The sequence below is a fragment of the Lissotriton vulgaris genome, chromosome 9 (genome assembly GCF_964263255.1).
Source record: "Lissotriton vulgaris chromosome 9, aLisVul1.2, whole genome shotgun sequence".
NCBI lineage: Eukaryota > Metazoa > Chordata > Amphibia > Caudata > Salamandridae > Lissotriton > Lissotriton vulgaris.
This window is the reverse complement of record NC_141697.1, coordinates 962,682,293-962,707,673: the sequence shown is the minus strand read 5'-3', so window position 1 is coordinate 962,707,673 and position 25,381 is coordinate 962,682,293. Positions and strand designations below refer to the sequence as shown.

The window sequence follows — 25,381 nt, the reverse complement described above, 5'->3', positions numbered from 1 at the left end:
AAACGAACCGCAGTTCAAATGACTCAACCAATTTCGATCCCTACTCTTGGTCGTGGGATACCTCCTTACTCGGTTTCATTTTTCAGATACCTATGATGGTTCCACAGAACGTAGGCTGATATTGCCTGGTATTATTTACCAATAACTGTACACTAAGGAAGATATTGATCATTTGGACAGTTGAAATACTTATTGAGTGGTAAGAGAGTCCAATTACTAAGTTAAATATTGTGTTTGCCTTAGAACCAACTATATAAAACGACATACAAATACAAATGACTTGGATTATTTCTTAATTTTTTATAGAGAATTATATGACAAAGGTCCTTGATATGAGCCTGATTATATGATACAAAGAGTGAGAACCTTTTTTTAGGGTGAGTTATTGTTCATTTCATGTGAGATATAGGTATTCATCACTTGGGTTTTGTAATATATAGCCATATCTCACTTTCTTAGCCATCTCACTATTTACACTTAATGGTCTGACTATATTTGTTGATCTTGAAATGATTTCCTTATCTGGTTGTTTGTGACTCTCTTTTTTCCTTTATCACGGTGTGTCTTTTATACTGGCACGTTTTTTTTTTTTATAATCTTGGTGATTTTGGGTATACTTTTCCCACTCATCGTTTTTTCGTCTTTTCCTTGGAGTGACTTTTTCTTTGTTTAGCAATCCTCATGATCTTTTGGTGGAGGTATTTTGCATTGTGACTTGGCTCCCCACTGTATGGGGATTATAATTGGGTATAAAGTTATTGTTACAGCCCTGAAGAAGTCATTGGGTAATGTCCCTTGACGAAACACGTGTTGGCGTTTGGCTGTTGTGTCCTGTATCGAGACTGTACTGCTGTACCCACAAGTCTTCATGAACATCTATGGACTGTGAAAATAAAAATAAGAACTTTTCATACTTTGGATGCACAGATATGGACACTGATTTTTTGAACAGATATTATCTGTAATATTCACAGATACATGTACTTTTGTGCTCAGGGAATCCTCCATGTTTGTTTACAACGCTGCATTGCAGCGTTGTGATTGGTCAGGTGAGCCTGGCTGTGCTTCCTGTTCCTGGAGTCCGATGAGTAGAGCAGAAACAGTGACGCGGGACCCGGCATCAAGGTAAGTGTTTATTTAAAAAAAAAAGAAATAAGATATTGCGCCCCCGCACCTGCCCTATCACCCACGAGCCGTGTTGGACGCCACTGCCTATTAAGTGAAAGGATGCAGCTAAGTAATGGAGTACATTAAAACATTACAAGTGCATGCAACAGTGGGTTCATCAACCACAGAGAACTATTGGCTTTGCCAATGGATTTTAGCCATTATGCACTGTTTCCCTGATGCTTTGCACCATGGCCAAAGAACTGGATGGGAAACAAAAAAATAAATATAAATAAAAACCCAACACCAGGAGCCGGTGTAGTACAAAAAAAATGTGGGATGAAGGCGGATACTGGAGCAAAACAGGGGATGTGGGTGGGTAGAAGTAACACAGGGATTGAAAGAACATGAGAAGCGCAGGGAAGCACATGGCGAGACAAAGCAATATGCAGTATTCACAGAAGCACATGAAGGGCTTGGAAGCTATTTGGAAGGGGAAAGCAACACAGAGGAATCAAACCGACATGAGAGGGACAGAGCAGTATACTGCGAGACAGAACAACACTGAGATGGATAAATGGAAGCAAATGGCAAGACAGCAACACAGAGACTTTGGTGGGGACAGAGAAACACATAGGGGTCTATTACGATGGCGGGCGTCTGCCCGCCATTGCATTGGGAAATGGGACTGCCCACTATCTGTGCAGCAGTCCCGCATATACAATTAGGCTGCGCCTGCCAGTGTGGCGGGCGCATCCGGCATTTTTTACCCCAACTGCGAACACGGCATGCCTGGCTGCTTCCCGCCTACATTGTAATATGGATGGTGGTGTCTTGCAGATACGACACTCAACCCTTTTCCACCCGGTCTACTCGTCGACCAGGCGGAAAAGCGGCGGACGGTCTTCTCGTCCGCCGCGGTATGGCCCCGCCATCATAATATGGCGGAGGGGAAATGGGAGGCAGGCGGGAGATAATGAGAGGCGGATCGCCACCGCCTTCCCGTCCACTGCGGTATGACCCAGCCATCATAATATGGCGGTGGGGAAATGGGAGGCAGGGGGAAATGGGAGGCAGGTGGAGATGGGGGTGAAGCACAGAAGCACACGGCGAGACAGAACAACAAAGCACAGGGACAGAGAAACACATAGAGAGGCAGACTAACATGGAGACGGGGACAAAGAAGAACACGAGGGGTACAGCTGAAAAACACATACATTTTCATGAGGAGTTTACTAAAAGAAAAAAGTTGCACCAAAAACACAAACAGTGTGAGAACACAGTAATGCATTGGGTGCCAGGCGAGGAACAAACTCAAGAAAGGGAAGTAAAGCACACACATGCCCTCAAATAAGAAGCAAATGACAGTGACAATGGGCCCTCCGGTGGTAAACAATGACAGGACTCTAACCCCCCATAACCAATCAAAATGTCTCACAACAGACACAGCATGTGCTGTCTTAGGCAACAGCACAAAACAAGCAGTGGTAGAGCTAATAGGCCTTGGCAATCAGAGCTATTGGCGTTGTCAATGTCAACGTGGAGAATGTGGAGAAGTGTGGCTCACTGGTTAGAGCAGGCAGACCCTGAAGCAGAGGTCAGACCCGGGACCAGGGTTCGATTCCCGACGCGGCAGGGTGTTGAGCTCAAATGTCCACGGACTCGATAATTCTCGCTTCGGTGCCTGACCTAATCATGGGTTCACACTCTGCAACTCTGGGCATTAAGCTTCCTTAATCTCCACAACGGCCCCCCTGCGGCGGGATGCCTGGCTTTCACCTTGGGGATGCCCTGTAGGGGCTATCTCACAGGGAAAAACCAGGACGGGTTCCCAAGGCAAGCGCGGAGATACCCCTTCGGGGGTCGATTCTGGCGCTATATAAGAAATGTAATAATAATAATAATAATAATAATGTCTTTCAGCCATTTTGTTAAGCAGTACAGCAGCTTTGCAGCATGGGTGAAAGTTAAAAAAAAAAAGGATGCAGCATGGTCTATGCTGGTCGCTCCAGGGTGCTTTTTTTTTCAACCATGCTTGTAGAACTTGGCAAAACAAACTGATAATTCAGGAAGTTATCAAAACGCTTCAATAAACCAACACACGAAGATATAAAAATGAAATTAAAATAAAGAGAAGTGGAAAAATAATCAGCATTTTTGCAGAGTTGGCACTTTCGAGCAAGCACATCAACCACACAATAGCGAAATCCCCAATTTACTTCTATATTTGTTTATCTCCTTTATTGTTTAAGAAAATGTAAACACCAGCCACGAAAGGCTGTATATTTTCTTATTAAAAAGGGGTGCGGATTAGAATGTAAGCAAATTATATCAGCATTAAAACTCTGATGAAGGCAGAGCTCGGGTGCAAGTAACAACGTGATTTGCAGCTTTGAATGCTCCACAAAAGCCGAAAGGTGACATGTAGGCGCTATACAACATGCACCAAAAAATAACTTCGCACATACGACTGCAGTGTTAAACTGTCTCCAATGCCATTCGGAAAGGCTGCAGGTGGAGGTTCTGTGCACCTTTCCCTCTGAGCCCTGGTAAAAAGGAAAAGGGACAAGCAATGTGGTGGGAGGAGTGAAGGACAACTAGCAAAGCAGTGGGAGGGGGTGGGAAGGACGGCAGCCACAACACAGGAGGGAATGGGCGGGAGCAAGGGGGCAACAAGCAAGGTTGAGCAACTGCCCATCAGTACAAGGGCCACCACACAATGCCACAGAATAAGGCTCAACATATTTCATTCAACTTCAATCACAGTAGAGGAAGCAGCAGACTTTCCCTGTGGCTTTGGCTCTAAGTCAAAGTAAATAACTCAGGACATGGGTAAGCTCTGCGGTATAGACTAACCCTGACCTGGCGGGCATCACCCTTTCTTAGACGTTCACGGTTCAAGAGTACAAAACACATTCATCAGGTGCCATGACTGAAGCAGAATGTATCGCTGCAGAAAAGACACAAGACTGTTCATGTCCACAATGCTTTCATAAGCATTAGCTGACATCTTTCTTGTGCTTTCCTTCTTACACTGTTTTCCAGTTTTTTATCCATGTTTATCACCAAGGTGCTTTTGAGCACTGCAGCAGCACTTTTATTAAACGTTTAAACGTGCATGACTTCAAAAGAAGCATAGGCAATACCTACAACTAACACTGACGCAAACCATTAAATGAAATGAAGACGTAGTTCACACTTGAGTGGTTTTGGTGTTCTAAAGCAGAAACCAGCACCATTAGCCATTCAGATCGCGGTCTCCCACCCTCACGCCAGAAGCGTGTGGTTATACTCTGCTCGATCATTTCAGCTCCCCCATGGAAGAGGCCTTGGGAAAGGATGTAAGTGTTGTGGCTGTGGCAGAGGCAGTGAAGTAGCCTTTCTGAGGACGATGGTTTTAGAATGCCATACATATGTCTCACATTCATGGTTATGATGCAATATTTGCTGCCCAGTGGATGCTCTAGACTGTTTTATTAACTTGGAAAGAAGGTGCTGCTGTATCTAATCAAAACACGGGCAGCCTGGAGAGCTCACTTGGGATGTATAGAGCAACAAGGGGGAGGGCAAGAGGGATATTGGAATGCCAAAGAAGGATAAAGCAACATAGGGGAAGAAACGCGGTTTAAACCAACAAACACAAGGGAAGAAGGAGAGGGCAAACAAGATGACAGGCAGCAGGAGGAGGTAGGGAAGGAGCAAGCAACACCTCATGATGGTGAGAAAGGGACGGGGCAAAAAACCATGGGGTGCAGGAGGGCACAAGCAGGACGAGGAAGATGACTGGGGACGAGGCAAGCAAGAAAGCGGAGTGGGGGAAGCAATTCCAAAGACATGTACACAGCAACAAAAGAAAAAACCTCGACATCATAGACAAAACACACAAGAGGGTGGGTGGGGGGGAGTTTTCGAAACAGGTAGTGAGCAGGTAGGGGTGGAGATTAAATGATTGGGGGCAGAGGGGCAACACAAGCACTCATGTGGAGTGCTGGAACACAAACAAAAATCTGCTCTAAAAACGAGAGCAGTGGAAGGATACAAGTACTTGGTACATGCTTCGGGGGCGGGCCAAACAAGAAGAGGACGTGATGCAGGCATGGCTTGACAAACAGCAAGGAAGGAAATGAGAGCAACCTAGAAAACAATGAATAAGCAATGGGCGAGCTGCCAGCCTGCTGCGTGTAAACGAAATATCTAGAAGTGACAGCTTAAGCAATATCCAGCCGAAAAATGAAGGGTAGTAAAACAATGATAATGTTAACACCAGTGTAATAGACCGCAAAATAAAATACACTCAGACACAATTATACAACCTATAAAAACATTCTGCACAGGCATAAACAAATGAACTTCTGTCCTCCATGTTTACATAGTGCCCAGTGGTAACATATTACAGCTTCTATGTGCATTCTTTAGTTAGAGGACAACGGGAGACATTGTGTGATTAATCCTGTTCATTGTAAAGTTCAGTGGTAAATGATTTCAAACAGCTCCTTCTGTGTAAAAGAATGAGACGTGTGCTACAAAGCTTTCAAAAGAAGTTGGATAAAAAAAATCCGTTACATCATAATTATGTTCTTTCAAAAGTTAAAAACAATTAGAGCTAGCGATGATAGATATGTACAGCCAGATTCATATAATATGGCACTCTCCCAGCAATTTGCATCATCAAAATTCTATTTGGGCCTCAAGCTATTGCTACCTATCTGTTCCAGGTTATTAATACATGTGCCTTCACTACTGCTGCCAATAGGCAACTCTGTGCATTTATAACCCTTTCTGTGAAGACATTTCTTGCATTAACTCCAAGACTCCTGGGTCCAAATGTCACATTTGTGGAAGCTAGCTAGAATCATACCTCTGCAAAAAAAAAATGCTCATGTTTGTAATGTGTGTAAGGTACCTCTATACTGTGCCGCCACTTACAAAGCCACGAAGCACGGTGCAATAAAAGGAAGTGTAAGAGGAATCCTCAAGCGATCAACAAGTACGGTGGGAGGAGAATTGCAAGAGCCCAGAAGAGATCAGGAGATTAGAGGATGTGGAAAATTCTTGGCAGGGTATTTGGGGAATGCTCAGCTTCAAAGCTGTATTCAAAAGCAAGACCAGCACCAATGTTTCCAAGATGGAACCCTCTGCCCCTTTATCCTCCAGAATTGAAACATTCCAGTAGGATCTATAACCTGCTCGCCTATACCACGCAGCCCTATGCTGGTCCACAAACTATGCCTCTCCTATGAACAATGTGGAGTCATTGGCATGAGGTGGTAATATGCCACCGTTTTATTCACAAAAAAAAACTGTAATCGGCACACAGGTGGGACTATTTCCAATGGCTGCTCCTCCGCTAAGGTGAAGGAGGGTCAGCCCACGGCTTTTTTGCAGTGACGCAAAGGGAAAATACAATGATAATAACCTGCGTTATTATCATTTTATTTTCTCCTACTTCCGCCCGCTTTGCGTTAGGAAGTAGCGTTCTATAATGGTAGCTGGCTGAAGGAGACAATGGAAGCTGCTCACTGATCAGTGCTTGTGTGCCCTAAGGGCATGTATGTGTGTCACATGGCACAGGTGTACATGCACAGATTTGCATATACACAGGTATTCGTTATTTACCACCAACTAATAGTTTGTGGTAAATAACGAATCCTTAAGGCCTTGTGGCACTGTTTACAGTGCCACCTACATCTCAAATTACAGATTCGGTAAATACTGATTCGGTAAATTACCGAATTGGTAAATTTACCGAATCTGTAATTTTTAAGGCCCCTACATCTCAAACACCAAATTTGGCCACCTACATTTGGCCCTAGATGTTGCAATAAATATCCTTCTGGAAGTTATTTCACCCACTAGAATTTCTATTTCTATATGACTGCGCAATCTTCTGCCACTAGTTTTCGTGCTTCCTGTATATTTTTTACGTCCTGATGATGACCCTGCTTTAAATAACTTATGCTTAAGGGTCGAAACGTCGACATATGTGGACTTGATTTTTTAAGAATTTGACGGTGGATATTAATACTTGCTTAACAAGTATTGACTTCAAACACTCTATTATCCCTATCAGCCACAAGTATACTTTTTTTGTACATAGCAAGTATGCACTTTTTCACTATTGATCACTCTCACTGCGCTGTCACCTTAAAGGAGAACCTTATCTTTTGTATGATATAAGTAATGTATAATAAGCACAAAAAATTTAAATATACATATATATATATTAACTGAGAAGATACATACAAATAAATGCACTAAATGCACAAATGAAAACAGACTTTTGTAAGGAGTTTACTCTATCTCTGTTTTGATAGTATTGCTGTGGAAGTGATGGGCTACACTTCCCCCGTGGGGACCACCTTTTACATATTTACTGCCCAGCCCAGGCCCCTGGTTTACTGGGTTCCCCTTTTTAAGTCTTGCGCCTAGCCTTGCAGTGCACAGCACTGCTCGCGCAGCACGAGACCTCTTGAAAGGGCTATTGAAAGCTAACCACACGCTCATGCGTGCGGTTTTGCTTTCGGCTGCTGTAATTCGCTTTGCGTGCGTTTTTTCAATAAGTACAGCACACAATTGGTCAAAGGCGGGACAATGTCACACCTTTGCTCCGCCCATTCCCACGGGGGGCCAGCACACGCAGCAGCGTGCGTTCGCCCCCTGCCGCGCTTCCTCCCCCGCTCCTTTGTGGTGCTTTTGAGGTTTGTAGTTCTTGTGGGCCCATTATAAAAACTGTACTACATATCCCAGAATGATAAGAAAAACCTGGAGTCGACGAATTACACACGCATGAATTTAGGAAAATCAAGAGCACTGGGCTCCCTTATGCCACTTCACGCTGCTATGTTTTTGTGTTGCATTTGTGCATCGCTAGAACTGTGGAATACAGAGCGCGCTCAAAACTTTGCCTTAATCACGGTCTCTGACTTTCCCGTTCAGAAAACAAACTAGCGAATCCACTGTGTCTGAGGGTGCGGACAAAAGCGCCTCGTCACACTGATGCGTTGTGTGATCACCAGCTTGCTTTGCCCAAACCCAGGGCCGAGTTATGACTTGAATGGCAGAGCACCCTGCAAATCAGAGCTGCGTTCCGCAGAAGCCCTGACGTGCTCGCACCAGGGTGTGTTTTTTTAGAGACAGTCCAATATACAAACCAAGTTATTTCACTCACATTTCAACACAGTTTTACTCTTGAATTAAAGATTTGTTTTAACACTATTGATTCATTGTATAACACAAAGGCCCATTGTTTATATTACATGTCGATGACACTATCCTATTCCATGTCGTTTCTTCATTTTCTGCACTAATTAGTCTTTTGACCACGTATTCGAAGTTGGAAAATATCGGTCGTTTTTCCAAAAAAATATCGACTGTTTTTAACAATATGCTGGTTAGTGTTTCCCACGAATTGGTTAGTTCAGAGCTGATTGGTTTGGTTTGGGCATAGAACGGTTAGTTTTTCTTTAATGTCAGTATATTTTTGTCGCAAAGTGGTTAATTGTGTCTTGTTGCTTAGTTTGTGTCAGTTTTCATCACTCTAGTTAGTTTTTGGCAGAAATTGATTTATTTTTTTAAATTTCGATTTGTTTTCGTGACATGTTGGTTATTTTTTGTTTCCTTTAGTTCGTTTTTGACAAAAAACATCATTTTTTTATTTTACAAAAGGATTGGTCGAGAGTATGTTGCAAGAATTGAATGAACCCGGAAATGGGGGCAAAATGGGTACGTTTTCATTACAATGCTATGCATTGTATTCTTGTTCCGAAGATAAAAATGTCTCTGAAACAAGCTTTATAGATCTTATAGGATATTTAGCTTTATATATAAAACAAATGTGTAATTGGATTACTTAGTGATTATATATATGTGTGTGTGAATAATTACTATGCAATCAAATGATTAAAAACAATACTGACATTTTGCAGTCGGCTGAAAAAATTGACGTTTTTTTTAACCATATTTTTTATTATTATTCCTCTCTGGTGGCATTTTTCCTGTTTTCGTTTCTCTTTCGGCCCTTTTGTTTTGCATTTAGCCACGAGTCGGTCCATTGCGTGGCTCGTGTAAAATAGTGATAAAAATAAAGAAGCGAGGAATGATGGCTCACATGTGCAGATGCGCGTCTTGCTTCGCTCTGTGGGTAGGTGGGTCCTTTAGTGCATGGTGTGGAATAGTGGTAAAAACAAATAATTGAGGAGTGATGTACGCAGATAAATTGCAAATGTGTATATTTTCATGTGTTGTCTCTACAGCTTACATCGTAATCACATATCTATTGTTAAATAAATAAATACTCCTATTGTTCTGTCATCTGTGTGTGCATTTTGTGCCATAGTGGCTTACTCGCATTACTGAAAATTACAGCTATTGGTGTTGCATTATTATTTGCAACGCCAAAAAACTCAAACCTTTACTAATGCGAGACCTATTGCATTGCAAATGCTTGTTCTTCTAGAGAACGCTTTGCATTAGGGGGCGGGGCAGGGGTGGAGTGGTAGCACTCTCCTAAAGTGCGCAGTGACTGCTTGGCCGGCCCTCTCGGGCCACCCAAAAACAGTCTTGCACACTTTGTATGTTCTCCATGCAGGCTGCATTACAGCCTACGTGGAGAAAATGCCCAGGCCCCCAGTTTGCGTCTGAGGACCGAAACACAGCGCTCAGACCAATCTCAACGCTGCTAAGGCGTGCTTTCAGTAAGACCGAGGGAGGGAGGACTACAGAGGCGAGGAAGCGTCGAGACAGTACGCTTTTATTAAAAAAATATATATTTCCACTTCCCAGGCGTCCTCCCCTCCTGCCCCACACCCCCTACCTCCCGCGTCCTCCCCTCTTCCACCCTTTCCCGCCCCCACCCCCCTACTTCCAATCAGTGCCGGTTGCCATTGACTATTTCAAATTGAAATATCAATAAACAAGCATGTAAGAGATTGATCACTTTGTTGTAGCTCCTATTGACAAACAGCTGAGATGATGGACTCTTCAGATTTGAAGGTTAACATTCTACCATCTGATTGTCCTTAGTATCATGCTGTTGATGTACCTAGGCAGCAATTGCCATGTCCGAACTTTAGTTAACCTGTACTTCGTTTGTATAACCCAGTTGGCCCTGCCCTTTAGCATCCCAAGACTCACCAGTAGCAAACTCCCCCCTAATCCATCTCTCTCTATATTTATATAGGAGAACAATGCATTCTGTGCGCAAACAATGAATCATGCCCATTCCTTTCTAACATCCTAGAGGCATTATTGCCCTGCACGGCAGTGAAAATGTGTAATATATCCCATGTCTTGTTTTGTCGTGGCCAGAGCCTCATTCGCTTACTGTGCACCCAAACACAATTTTCATATTTGCGGCATTGGAACTATATCTCATGTTTCTGATAAAAATGCTACCAAACCCACTGAATGGTTTGACTCACCAAATTCCTAGTTGGATTTGAGGGTCCTTTTCTTTAGATGAGATTAACGAAATTGATCAGGGAGTGAAGTAGTTCTCATATACAGAACTCAAGTTAAATTGTTTGATGCTAAACAAGCTCACTCCAAGACATGTTTACATGTGTTTTAGTTATTCCTGGAAAGAACACTAAAAACTAAATGGCAGGAGACAAATCCTGCGTATTTGTGGTTCCTCGGTGAGGGGAAACAATCACTTTTGCTTGACCTGCATATTTGGAATCCATTGCGGTTTCTATTGATACAGCTTGTGCTGACTACAGCAATAAATCCTGCCAATCTCCTTCTATATAGCATTTTAAAATCTTCCATCTGTTCTAACACGAGGCAACGCAAAACCTACAAGTCAATGCTCTTTTAGGACTGCAATACTACACTTACCTATGACTGTCTAAGCACCACATTATAAAACTAAAGGTTGTACAGAAATGGGGAAATTGCATTCTGCATGGTTTGAGAAAGTTTGGGAATATTTCAAGAGACAGATGAAAGGTTTATCAATTGACAAGTCCATATTTGAAAACATGACAGTAAGGGCTATTGATGGCAGTTTACAAGATATGACCAGGGTGAACATTCCTCGGTGATGCTTAAACTGCAGTGTGATCAAAAAACATAGGACCAACAAATTTGCAGCTAAACTACTAAAAGTAAATGCTGCTAATATGTTAAAAAATGTATGCTTCCTTGTTGAGAGATCTGTCTTATGCATTATACTGTAAATACAGCGAGTATGCCAAGAGGGTATGACATTAACATCTAGTCTGTAATGTTTTTCATCTACATCTAAATACCTATTTGTTTCTTTTCTATCTAATGTTATTTTGCCTTTAGCATTCGGAAGCAATTTCCGTATTGCCTGTGGATGACCCCCCCCCCCTTGACTGTTTTGTTCCACATCTCCTATTTTTGTTCACAACTCGGTTACTGACTAAGAGGTGTGGTGAGTAGATTGTTTTCGAGGAGGCCGGATTTAAAGACTAGGAGTGAAAATTTACCCCGGTGAATGTCCTTTACTTATTTTTATGCCATCATTCCTTTTGGCCCACACTCCTTTGAGGTGTGAAAAGTATGGATTTTAGAATGGTAGGTGAACGCACAAGTATTAATTAGCAGGGAATCATCATCCAAATATTTTATTGTGTACAGTCTCCCCAAACTGAGTGTCAGCCTGTGAACTAAGATCCAATTCATAGTGTTTCAATACAATGGATTTCACAACCTGTTGGAGTCCTTTGAGGAGAATGGGCAAGCAAACACTAAGCTGAGAAGTTGAGCTGAATACTTTTGCAACTGTGGGCCTGCTTGGTGGATCTCTAGAGTAGTGGGACCATCAACTTTGTGTTACTTGGTAGAGACTACATTACACAACAAACAAGCAGTCCAAACACTGAATAGCCTTGCCATATCCAACCAATATTTAAGGAATCTCCTAACGTCTAGTGTGTGGAGAGTCAGTTTTGCACCAGAAGATGTACTGAGGAACGATTAAGGTGTATCATCTCCTATCATAAGTGATAACATAACAATACTTCAGGTGGGAAAGATGGATGTGTATGATGTATGACTTTATCCCCTAAATAGATCACTTAAGGTTTAGAACAAGAGATAGCCTGATAACTTACTTCTCTGAGTTGATGCAAATGAATCCAGGTCACATGAATCCAGGTCACCAATTTAATATCTTTGCCTGCCAGGTGTTCCAAAGGCTGCTTTCTTTGCCTGAGGCTACTGGATTGCCCCAAGTCACTTGCTGGTTTATTGGGTCCAGATGATTCCTCTCTTGGCAGTGACTGATTATTATCTGGGTTTCCATCAGAGAGTCCCAATTGCCTACACTACGCTGTTCAGTATTAGGTGGCTAAGCAGAGAAACCAAGTATAATGGGTAAGTGACAATTCCTACCGTTGGGGCAAGAGCGCCACCTTATCGGAAAGAAGGAAAATCCAATTAGACGAAAATTAAGACCAAAAAGAGATTCAGTAAACCAGGACCATGATGAAGTCAGAGAAATATTGGTTCAGACAAGGCTGTGGAAACTTGAGGAATAAAAGGGGAAGATGTAAACACTGACCCAACCTGTCTGGAAGGGCTACGCTAGGGATCCAGAATGCCAAGCACTTTCACCTGACATAGCACATAGCTGTTCTTAATTCCAAGGGGAGCCCCGCCCAGTGACATGTCAAATATTCTACTACAAACTTTTTAAGGTACAACGATATAATAAAGAGCTATCAAAATAAAGATTGTAAGGAAATCCATTGTTTTGCTTTTTACCTATGGTTTTGATATTTTGGCCATCAGATATTTTGAATTCTCTTGAATCGGAAGCCTACCAAATGAGAATATCCACGAGTTCCCTGTTTGAAAGAGATGAGTCGCCAAAATAACCCTAAATGTTGTTGTAGTGTGAAAGCTTGCACAGATCGCCTGCGCTGTTACCCGGAAAGCATACATGAAAAATAGTAAGGAAGGATACGTTTATTCCAGCCATTTCTAAAACGAATATCTTGTCATTTTAGACATTGTGCACTACTGGCAAGTTATTTGATGTTTCTTGCTGGAGAAACGTAATGGGACTATCAATTTGTATCTTCTGAATGGCACATCCAATCTAAGGCAAATTATCACCTTGACCTGAGATCACTGAAATTAGATCCCAGTAATGCTGAGCTTTTCTAAGAGTTATGGGGTGTAAAAATAATACGGTATGGAAGGGACTCCCCGTGTATTTACCTTACATCCACATTTGTAGATGGGTTGCATCACTTTACAACTCATACCTGATCTGCTCTCCCACAGCCACTCCAAAGAGGCTGTCTCACAATACAGGGCATTGGAGGGAAGAGTTGACTGCCCTGTGTCAGGAGAACAATGGCTTCCGAACAGAATTGGTAACAATCGCCTCCTTTATAAGGACACCCCATGGAATGGAAGCTTGAAGGTGTCTGGGGGCCAGGACGTCTGGTGGCTGTAGAGTATGCTATGTCTGAAGTTCAGCGGTTTGAACTCGAGGGGCAGGCGGTATTGAGAGGCACCAGACAACTCTATGCCGTTGACAGGCTCCGCTTACTTGGGTTTATAGGTAAAGCGCACTCTGGAACAGATTTAATGCCACAAAGCATATTTGCAGAATAGCACACACATTACCCTGCAGCAAAATCAGAAGCAGAAAGAGCAGAGGGGCCCTTTTATTAGGATTTGCCTGGGTTCAACTGCCGACTACTAATAGTAAACTAATTCACCCTTTGCAACCCACGGTTGTGCAACCACAAGGTGCGAACATGCTGTGAATTGAAGGTGAGCAGAAGACTTTCCTAATAGCCTGTAAGAAGGACTGCCTGTCGCAATATTTGGGACATTGCTCTCAAGCACTCCTTTCAACCTCTGCCCCCAACATTTTACTCCATAACTGGTAGCACCAGTTTCTTGTTTTGGGATGCACAAGGCCATTTAGACAAGTTTCCAGAGAACAGCCTCTCAATTGGAGGTGCTCACTTCAAGTGGTTTAGATTCTATAGAGCTGAGAAAACACAGCTTCCTCGAAGATGCTGCCCAGCCGTAGAGGACATTGTCCAGAGAAGTCTGCCTGTTAAGGGAGTGGAGTAAAGAATGCACACACAGAGATGGCTTAGAGAGGTTGCTAAGGGAGGGGAGTAAAGAATGCACACACAGAGATGGCTCGGAGAAGTTGCTAAGGGGAGTGTGTCACTTAATATAGCATTGAAGAAACGCTATAACTATTTCAGCACATTCTTTAAATATCAAGACACCCAGATGCTCAGCATAAAACTAGATTCAAGCCAAGCCAAGCCCATCCAAGCAAGAAGAGGTACCAGCATGCACTCCAAGTTTTCCGCAAAATGCCACCTGGAGCCAAAAGGATTACGGCACTTGCTCTCAAGTTTGGATGTCTCAATGATCAGTTGTCCCTCCGGGCTTCAATCATTAATGACATCACCAAACCAGAGTTTCACCACTTTTTGAGCTACTTCAAGTCCAAGCGATAGCAACCACCAGTCGGCTTTGTTCTTTCAAATCCCGCCAAGTCATTCAACACTTTCGGATTGGCGATTCAACTACTCAGAGCCAGTGTTCGGAAGCTGCAGTCTACATCTTAGCGCAAACTCACCCTAAGCTCGAAGCACTTCTGTGCTTGAGAAGGTGTGGCTTGACATGCCAAATTTATGTGACCTCAACATTGAATCTGACCTCGAACCTTTCCGGTCCAAGTTGGTTTTTGTTTTTTGTTATTCTTAAAATACCCACTTTATATGATTATTTGAATCTATTCTACCAGTGGGCTCTCTGTTCCCAAACCCCTAACAACGGTGATAAGAGAACTACAAAACAATATCCCAAGCAATCTTTTGGAGAAAAAAAATGTTGCAGCTGACTAAGGCACTAACTCTCCATCTGCTGACGAACAGCAAGCACACCCCGACAAACCAATTTGCAAATTGCTCTATCGAGCATAATAATGAATTACATGAAGCAATCAATAGACTCAGCAGTGGCCTGTAATGACGGAGGCGGTGAATTTAAATCAGCCACAAAGAACAGTGGGATTCTGGGAATGCAGGGCCCAGCTAACTAAAATACATTAGCTAAATGTGATTGTACCACATGTGCATCTGTTGCACTAATACTGCACTCTATGATTATCTCCTCTCTGATTAAGAGTGACAGATGGCACTCCAATAAACCGTGCGCTACAGGCTACTCTTCAGGTACTCCCAGAGTGAAGGGTAATCGCTGCTGTCATTGAAAAAGTTTATTTAGTCGAGCCAGAACATCAAGACACGTGGTTAAAGATGGCAATTTCAAATCTCTACCACCGTGTCAAATTACATGCAGATAACCTACATGATCTGGATCATGATGTCACAGAGATAATGAGCCATTATTTTACTGAAATTATGTTTTTTTTAAACTGCAAAACCTATAACAGATCTGCTAACTGACTCTAATCTGGGCACATGTGAGGATTTAATGGGACAAGTAACAGCTTTAAAAAATAGGAAATCAATTCCTACTTAGATACAAGTGGTTATTACTGCTGAAATTCAAGTGTTCCACCCCTAGTTTCCATTTAGCTTTTGGCTGCCATGTCATCGAATACTATGGTGATTAAAAAAAAGAATGTGAACGCTATGACAGGTTGGTGATCACTAAAATGTATGGATTATGTCCAAACTGAGAATAATCAAAGGATTGATGAGAGGTTCATCAGGTGGAAGATAGCTGCCCTGCATGACAAGCTTGAAAAATGGGCTGTATTAACATTTTTAATGTCAATCTCTTTACATGCTTATTATGTTACAGGCACTCAGGAACAGTGTTGATATCACTTGGAAAAGCCACCTAGTTAATGCCCATTAAACGGTGAAAAAGGTTCGGATTGGCTGCAGTGGAGAGTTACTGAAACATTTAATATTCTGTCTATTATTTTCTTAGCGTCATTACTTTAAGAGAGAGTAGATTTTTTGTGTATATTTACTCCTGTTTATATTTACTATTAAACCTGAGTCTAACCCTTCGCATGTTTGCTATTCACTATTGCTTTTGCTATTAACCATTTCTGAATGGAAATGTACAACCTAGGTGCAGGCTTACATGTCTTCAACCCTACAATGGCATTTAAAAGTGTAGAGTTACTACAAGTAACTCTATGACTGTATTTTATATTCTGCACTACTTGGAGTGGGAGACAGACCGATGGGAAAATATAAGGACATTACATAAAGTTTATGATCCCAAAAATATATTTTAATGTATATGTAACATAAATGTAAACTGTTATTAACCTGAAAATAATAACATGGCACTTTCAATGTTATGATTATTTGTTTTAAAAAGTTTTTTAACCCAAAATGTAAGGAGTTAAATATGTGCAGTATGATAAAATCTTGTTGAAGAGGTCATTAGGAGAATAGTTTCCATGTCTATAGAAAATGTGACACACAATGTGTGGGGCAGTAAATAATATTTTATTCTCACATCAAGTTTGCACTGCTTAGGTAATAAACTGCAATTTGGCTATTGGACTGTGGTAATAAATGTATGAAAGTGTGTTTATTAGTACAGTTGCTCTAAATAACATGTTATTGCGCACATTTATATATATATTACCTACTGGCGGTCGCCAGTAGGTAGTTATAGTTAGGATTTTTTTCAATGTTAAATCTCAAAATTCTATTTGGAATAACTTTGGCACCGGTTGACGAATCTGCCTGAAAATTTCAGGAAAATGGCCTCGTCGAGCTCCGGTCCTTCCCTGAAAGTTTGGGGGGGGATACAATAAGCGGGGGCCGAGATAAAAGGGGGGTCCCAAAACGCGTTTTCCCCATGTTAATTTCCATAGGGCGGTCGATTTCACTTTTAGCCCGAACGGCTGAATGGATTTACACCAAACTTGGCAAAATTGTAGGGACTGGTAGCCCGATGTGCCTTTGCTATGTCTCAAGATATGTGCTCCAGTGGATTTTGAGTAATTTAGGTCCAAAAAAATATATATATCTATAGCAGCGCACAGGTGCGCGCACCGGAGTGCGCTCCAGGCGCGACACGCGAGGTGCGCATGGAAAGCATTGGCTCTCGGGTGTCTGTAAACATTCCAAACAGTCCAGAGCGGTCGCCATCTTGTGTCTCGGTAAAATCGAGACATAAGAGGTGGCTAAAACAAAGTGGGAACTGACCATAAGGCGTCAGGGATAGACCCCTTTGACCCCCTAGGTTTGATGTGGGGGCTATAAAAGGGCCCCGCGGGGCATTTAAAATATATTTTTTTTTTTCGTTTTGCGCGGGGGAAGCGCTCGGTGCGCGCACCAGGTAGCGCACCGGGGAGCGTAAAATGAGGGAAAAAGATGACAGAGTTTTAAAAAAATGAAGTTTTCATTTAGAAATTGGAGGTAGTTCTTAAAAGAACTTTTTTTTTCTTCTTTTTGTTGTTTTATATTTTTTTTGTGTTTTTGGAACTTTTTAAACTTTTTTTGGCTTTTCAAAACAGTTTTATATTTTTTTTGTATTTTTTAGGGGGAGAAACAAAAAAAGGGAATTGAAACTGGCTCAACTGGAGCAAAAAAACAAAAAACCCAAAAAATTATTTCTTTTTGGGGCACTTGTGATTATCACCTGCAAGGACGATGAGCTTAATACTTTGTTCCCCATAGGAGATAAGCTTGCCACAAGCAGTGCAAGTAATTTTAAAATCAGCAAATCTCGGCTGAATGCAAGGCATCACCTCAGATGTTTCTGGTTGCGAGGAAGAGGGTTGTTTTCTTTGGGAGGGGGTCCTTGATGACTGGGGGAGGTTACTGGCCAGTTCCCGGAACTCTGCGCGAGAGTAGTTGTTTGGATGCTTTCTTGTCATGTGCCGAATCATGGTATAGTTACCAAAAGAATATTTCTTATTTGGGTTGCCCCGTGAAAGTTCATCATTGCAGATGAGGCAAGTGACTTTGGGCGCATTCACCTTTTTTTTCCCCTCTGGAATTGAAAAAAACTGCCAAATGAAGTGTGGTTTGGGTTTATAAGGTGTGTTTTCTTCAGGCAGCCATCTTCTTCTCCCCTCCTCCTCTTCCTCTTCCTCCTCCTCCTGTTCTTGACCACCAATATAATTTGGAGCTGGTCCTCTTGGTGGTGGTGGTGGTGGTGGTGGCTGAGATGCTCCTGCTGCTGCTGCTACTGAAGCCATTTTAAAGTACAAAAAGGTACAGAGAGTTCCAAACAGATCTTCCTCAGTCAAAGGACAAAGTCAGAATAAGGAAAAAAGGTGGGGGCTTTCATCATTTGGAAAACAAAACTGTCCTGAACCAATGAGAAGTGTTATTTTCAGGTCACAAGACCAGGGGCTTCATCATTATGAAACTAAAACTGTTATGAACCAATGAAAAGTGTTATTTTCTGCTCACATGACCCGACGCGCTTACGCTACGCGCACGGGGGCGCGCAGCGTAAGCGCGTCGGAAGTTTACGTTTTGCGATCGTATTCGTTCGAGTACTTCCGGGTGCGCTTACGCCGTGCGTATCACGCGGTCGCGGCTACGCGATACGTCACGATCATGTTTTCGTTTGCGATATTGGCGCTCACGAGACGCTCCCCGGAGCGCGCCCGGGGGCGCTTTTCAGAAATACGCTTTTCGGGGCGCACTCCGGGGCGCGCTCTGGGAGCGCTCCCCCCAAAAATTAAAAAAAAAAAAATGGGATAATTGTAGAGACAGGTAGCCCTATTCTGAAGTGGTTTGTAAAAAAATTAACTTTATAAAAATATGTATTGTGCTACATTGGGCTTAATATATGTTAGAGCCAAAATGTAGCCCAAATGTAGCCCAAAGTAGCCCAATGAAGCCCAAAGATGGCCACCAGAGATCAAAAATTGTAAATGTAGCCCAAAATTCAACTAGATGTAGCACAACTGTAGCCCAATGACAGAATGTACCAGAGTGTTAAAAAGAACAACTAGAGTGCTAACAGTCTTATTTATAAAGTGAAACTTATAGTAAGGAATTAGCATTTAAAAAACCTATGAAATTCACTGAAAAAAACCATAGGTTTCACACCAGTTATAGTTAGGAATTAGCATTTAAAAAACCTATTAAATTCACTGAAAAAACCATAGGTTTCACACCAGTTATAGTTAGCTGGAAATTTTACTGATATAAAACCATTGAAATTCCCACGTTATAGTTAGTCGGACTCACTATAACTTGCGCGTGCAATGCACTGCTGATGACATCACATATTACATCACTCATGACATGGTCAGTGACATCACTCATGACATCACTGATGACACCATCCTTGTGACACAGTGACAGACCTCCTTTCAGTGTAATGTAACCCATGAAACACATATTCAAAAATAGAAACTAATATTTTCAAAAAAGTGGATATACCCATACCAGTTACAACAACCAATTCAGTAATACCACCATCTAATACACATCCACTCATGTGTATGTATATGGGTTATTAGATATTTTTATTAGTATCAGTATGAGTGTCTATATGGTTTGGTGGGGGTATTACTTAGCACATAGATGCATGAGTGACTGACTCTTTGTTTGTATGTGTTTTGAAGACAACATATGTAAAGGACTGTATGGGTGGATGAGTGTCTATATGTGTTTGTTAGTGAGTGAATGACTGTCTCACTAGTGTCTTTATCAGTAACTACATATGTTTTAATCTAGTATATATGAATATTGATGTATATAAGTGAGTATATGTGAGAGTAAGAGATTGTAAGAGTTCCTGTTTAAATAAGTATGTGTTTCTATAAGTGATTGTTTAAGAGAATAAATATGTGTAATTTTAAATAGAAGTAAGGTGGAAGTGTGTGTATAACTCTATATTCAAATAAATGGATGTCCAATAGTTTATTTGCACGTGTGAATATGTGTGTGAGTAACTTTTGGATGAATGTCGGTGTGTAACAGGATGTATAGGTGTATCACTTCATATGATGAGTGAGTATATGTATGAGTGACTATATAGAACTGTTGGTGAATGAGTGGATGTGTATATAGATAGTGGAATTACTGAATTGCTTGTTGTAACTGATATAGGTATCTCCATTTTTTTAAAAATTTCAGTTTCTATTTTTGAATATGTGTCTCAAGGGTTACATTATAGTGAAAGGAGGTCTGTCACTATGTCACAAGGATGGTGTCATGAGTGATGTCACTGACCATGTCATGAGTGATGTAATATGTGATGTCATCAGCAGTGCATTGCACGCGCAAGTTATAGTGAGTCCGACTAACTATAACGTGGGAATTTCAATGGTTTTATATCAGTAAAATTTCCAGCTAACTATAACTGGTGTGAAACCTATGGTTTTTTCAGTGAATATATATATATATATATATATATATATATATATATATATATATATATATATGTTGAACTAATTGAATTCATTTAACGTTAGTTCATTTGAGGTGTTAATTCTCTGCCTCCATTGTTTTCTATCAGAGCATGTTGCAGTACCAGTGGTTGGCAATATGTGGTGCTTGACTTACTACAAGGCTAGGCTGGAGTACATGTACACTTGTTTTGACACCTTTAGGGCTGTACTAACTTTAGAAGAGTATTCTGTGAATTACAACCGTGTTACCCTTTTGTGGGTGTGTGTCCCCAGTTAGCAAGTCTCTTCCACCCCCCTCCTTCTACTTTGCTTACTCCTCCCATTTAGTAGTGAGTATTCCCCATTTTCCAGCCACTTCCCCTTGTCCTTCCCACGCTTAGTAATAAAACTTACAACGAATGTGGTCAAGACCTCCACAAAGAAAACATCGGAGAGTCAGAGGTCTCTGGACAAAGATTTGTGAACTGCAGTTTGTAATATGTGAGTAGTGCTAATATGCGAGTAGTGCCACTATGGCACTACTTTCAGCATTACAAAATCCAGTTTATGGATCAGGCCCAATGCGCTGAAGAAGAGCAAGTCCCTCTAGTACCCTTGGAGCAAATGTAGTATTGTTGAAGACATATATGGAAAAATCTTAAGAAATAATATGCAAAACTGTCAAATAAAACAATCAGTATTCATGGGAGACTATGCGTAGATCCAAAATAAATAAATTAAATCAGCTCATGGCCAATTCATACAAATTTATCATTTCACCCTGGAATATTTAATCTTATATGGCTCGGAGAAAAACCCATATGTTCTGATTTATGCGCAGACTACCTATGTGTGAGTTAGAGATGCAAAATTTGGGATGAAGCGCTCAGCCTTTCATTCTTCTCAGATCAACGAAGTGTGTATTAGTTGAGAGCTGGTGCATTAAATAAAAGGACTACCATATCTAAAATTTTAAATAGCACATTTTTGTAAATGGATAAGAATGAATTATAGTGACATTTTGAAAGTATGATGACGTTTTTTTCTGCTATTTATTTTTGACATAAATGCGACTCTTCTGTCAGTTTGCAGCCATCCAGTGACTCGCGGAGATTCGGATATAGTTGTTTGATACGACCGCTTCACCATTTAGGGTGAAAATACAGTAATCCACAGAAAAATGGTGGGGAGATGAGTGTGGACAATTGGGTACTCTAAAGCTCCTTGTTCAAGGTTACATCAGCTTTAAAACCAGGACCTGCTAAACCTGGTCTCCTCCTTCTGTGAAGGCTGATGGTGGCCACTCTTACCTCTGTCTCTGGACGAGGGATGAAGACAGGCGGTCTCATCTCCAGGGTCATGTCGCCAAAATCCCACTCTCCAATTACGTACTGGACGGGCATTCTGAAAGAGAAAAGAGAAAGGTCACCTGGGTAAAGGTTCTTCCTTCTCACTGTCATCTGTTGTGATTGGCCAGTCCCAAACTGCTTCATCTTATCCAACCTGAAGAAGCAGCAACAGGGACAAACGCAAGAAAAAAATTTTTAAGACTTCCCAAACCGTATCTGTGGGTACATCAGACAGAAAAATCGAGGAGCCTGATTATTAAGACATGTGAAGAGATATAGAGAGAGAGAGAGAGAGAGAGAGAGAGAGAGAGAGAGAGAGAGAGAGAGAGAGAGAAAATATATATATATATATATATATATATATATAGAGAGAGAGAGAGAGAGAGAGAGAGAGAGAGAGTGGAGAGAGAACGTGAGTGTGTGGAGAGAGAGAAAGAGAGGGAGAGAAAGTATGTGGAGAGAGAGAGAGTGTGTAGAGAGAGAATGTGTGTGGAGAGAGTGAGGGAAAGCGATTGTGTGGAGAGATAGAGAGTGTGGAGAAAGAGAGAGAAAGTGTGTGTGGAGAGAGAGAGAAAGAGTAAGTGGCGCGAGAGAGAAAGAGTGTGTGGAGAGAAAGAGAGAGTGTGTGTGTGTGTTTGTTTTTTAAGTTTATAAATTAGAATCCAGCTATGCTGACTGCTTTTATTCTTTCAAGGCCGACAAAGCCAATTGAGCTGGGAAATTTTAACTGGTAGCTTGAATGCATTTTTTCCCCAGCAAGCACTATATGAGGATGTTTACCACGATGAACATTAAAATCCAAATGCTACAGGCAACGCCTCTATTTTTGAAGAAAAACATATTTTAATATGTTACAGTGATCTGAGATATAAACGTTCTAAGTATCGTAGCCCTGGTATTCATACATGATAGTTTCACACAGATGACAGCCCACAAATCTATGGGCTTTCAATTGTGATATTTACAAACCAAAACAAGTTTTCCCTGAAAACAGGGGGCGCTCTCGAAGCCCCTCTATGAACCCCTGGAGAGACAGAGTTGGATGGGATCTTGGCGACTCATGGTGAATACTTTAAGAGGACAAACAACCACCTGCTGAGAACATTTTTCTTTGTAGACGGGCTCCTGCCGAGCGGTGCGAGGCTTTCCTGCAGTACAGACTTCTAGAGAACTGCCGGTCCCTCCCTCTTCGGAGAAACGGGCGGTAAAGTTTCTGCCCTGATTGAGAGCAAATTCCATTCTGGAACAGCAGTGACACCATGTACCAGTGCATGAAATCCAAAGATTAATTAAACGCCACCGGATCCCCTGCGAAAGTAAAATATAAGGGGGTTCAGCCCAGCTCTGGCTTAGCCTGGGCTACTTTGACGTCAGCAAGGACTTGTCTCTGGACTGCAGACACTAGAATCATCTCATTAGAGACATCAGTCACTGCTCAAATGCCCCCCCTCCCCCAAATACACACATATTTTCTCAATCATTTGCTGGCTGGGGCCACTGCTGAATCTGCTCGTTTGCCTGTAGCCCCAGGCCGCGTACACCGCCAAGTTTTAAAGTAGCTGAAGGCACAGGGGCACAATGACACATTTAAAAGATTAGGGGTCTGATCAAAAAGGGGCTCCATAATCGTGGTGGAGGCCACGCAGCCCTGGGGTAGTCCCTGCACTTGTGGCGGAGTCCCCGCAGCCATGGGGTAGTCTCTACACTTGTGGCTGAGGCCCCACAGCCGCCAGGCAGTCTCTGCACTGGTGCACTCCCACGGGAGTGCAGAGACTCCCGTGGGGGAGTCTCTGCACTGGTGGCTGAGGCCCCGCAGCCATGGGGGAGTCTCTGCACTGGTGTTGGAGGCCCTGCTGCCGTGGTGGCGGGGTCCCCGCAGCCAAGGGGGGAGCCTCTGCACCGGTGGCTGAAGCCCTGCAGCCGTGGGATAGTCTCTACACTGGTAGCTGAGGCCCCACAGCCGCGGGGGAGTCGGGTACTGGTGGCGGAGTACCCGTAGCCGTGGGGGAGTCTCTGCACTTGTGACTGAGGCTCCACAGCCTTGGGGCAGTCTCTGCACTGCTGGCGGAGTCCCTGCAGCCATGGGGGAGTCTCTGCACTGGTGGGTGAGTCCCTGCAGCCATGGGGGAGTCTCTGCACTGGTGGGTGAGTCCCTGCAGCCATGGGGGAGTCTCTGCACTGGTGGCGGACTCCCTGCAGCCATGGGGGAGTCTCTGCACTGGTGGCGGAGTCCCTGCAGCCATGGGGGAGTCTCTGCACTGGTGGCGGAGTCCCTGCAGCCATGGGGGAGTCTCTGCACTGGTGGCGGAGTCCCTGCAGCGGTGGGGGGAGTTTCTGCACTGGTGGGTGAGGCCCACAGCGGTGGGGGAGTCTCTGCACTGGTGGCTGCGGCCCCGCAGACATGAGGGAGTCCCTGCACTGGTGGCGGAGGCCCGCTGCCGTGGTGGTGGAGTCCCCGCAGCCGAGGGGGGAGTTTCGGCACTAGTGGCTGAGGCCCTGCAGCCGTGGGGGGGTCTCTGCACTGGTGTCTGAGGCCCCACAGCCATGGAGTAGTCTCTGCACTGGTGGTGGAGACCCTGCAGCTGTGGGGGATTCTCTGCCCCGGTGGCTGACGCCCTGCAGTAATGGGGTAGTCTCTGCCCTTTTGGCCGAGGCCTCACAGCCGCTGGGGGGAGTCTCCGCACTCCTGGCTGAGGCCCCATAGCCATGGGTAGTCTCTACACTCATGGCTGAGGACCGCAGCTGTGGGGGGGGGGGGGGGGGGAGTCTCTGCACTCGATTTGGAGGCCCTGCAGCTGTGGGGAAGTCTCTACACTCATGGCGGAGGCCCCGTTGCCGTGGGGTAGTGTCTGCACTTGAGGCAGAGTTCCTGCAGCCGTGGGGGAATCTCTGCACTCATGGCAGAGACTCATGGCTGAGGCCCAACAGCCATGGGTAGTCTCTGCACTCATGGCTGAGGCACGCAGCTGTGGGGGAATCTCTGCACTCATGGCAGAGACTCATGGCTGAGGCCCCACAGCCATGGGTAGTCTCTGCACTCATGGCTGAGGCCCGCAGCTGTGGGGGGAGTCTCTGCACTCGTTTTGGAGGCACTGCAGCCATGGGGAAGTCTCTGCACTGGTGGCGTAGTCCCCACTGCTGGGGGGGGGTAGTCTCTGCACTTGCAGTGAAGTCTCCGCAGCCGTGGGCAGTCTCTGCACACGTGACAGAGTCCCTCCAGCCGGGGGCAGTCTCTGCACTCGTGTGCGGAGTCCCCGCAGCCGTGGGGGAGTCTCCACACTCAGGGTGGAATCTCCCCAATGAGGATTCTCATAGCGATTCTGCTGCTTTCTCTCACGACTGCGGGCCTTCTGCACCAGTGCAGAGGCCCTCAGTGAATAAGGCCCGGAATGATAAATGTCACAACTTCCAACAGAACCAGAGAGGCTATGACATTACACACTCACCCTGCACTCCCATAGAACATGCTCTCCTTGCCACTTTGGTAATCAGCTGGCAAGGAAGTGTGTGATCTGCTCCAATCTTTCAAGCAACACTCCACTACCATGGACTGATTCAGTTTTTACTTTCCGCTGGTGTGCACTGCATGGTTCTGTTTTTACTTTCTGGCTCTGTTTTT

The 25,381-nt window shown here is 43.5% G+C and overlaps 1 protein-coding gene across 2 annotated transcripts in view; it reads right to left on the bottom strand.

Moving 5' to 3' along the window:
• The window catches only part of HEMK1 (HemK methyltransferase 1, mitochondrial release factors N(5)-glutamine), a 332,911-nt gene that overhangs the window by 196,953 nt on the left and 110,577 nt on the right, over positions 1 to 25,381 (bottom strand). For both annotated transcript variants that reach the window (XM_086938813.1, XM_086938814.1), the window contains exon 4: positions 21,724 to 21,817. In XM_086938813.1, coding sequence (XP_086794939.1) covers positions 21,724 to 21,817 — 94 coding nt within the window. The remainder of the gene's footprint in view (positions 1 to 21,723; positions 21,818 to 25,381) is intronic.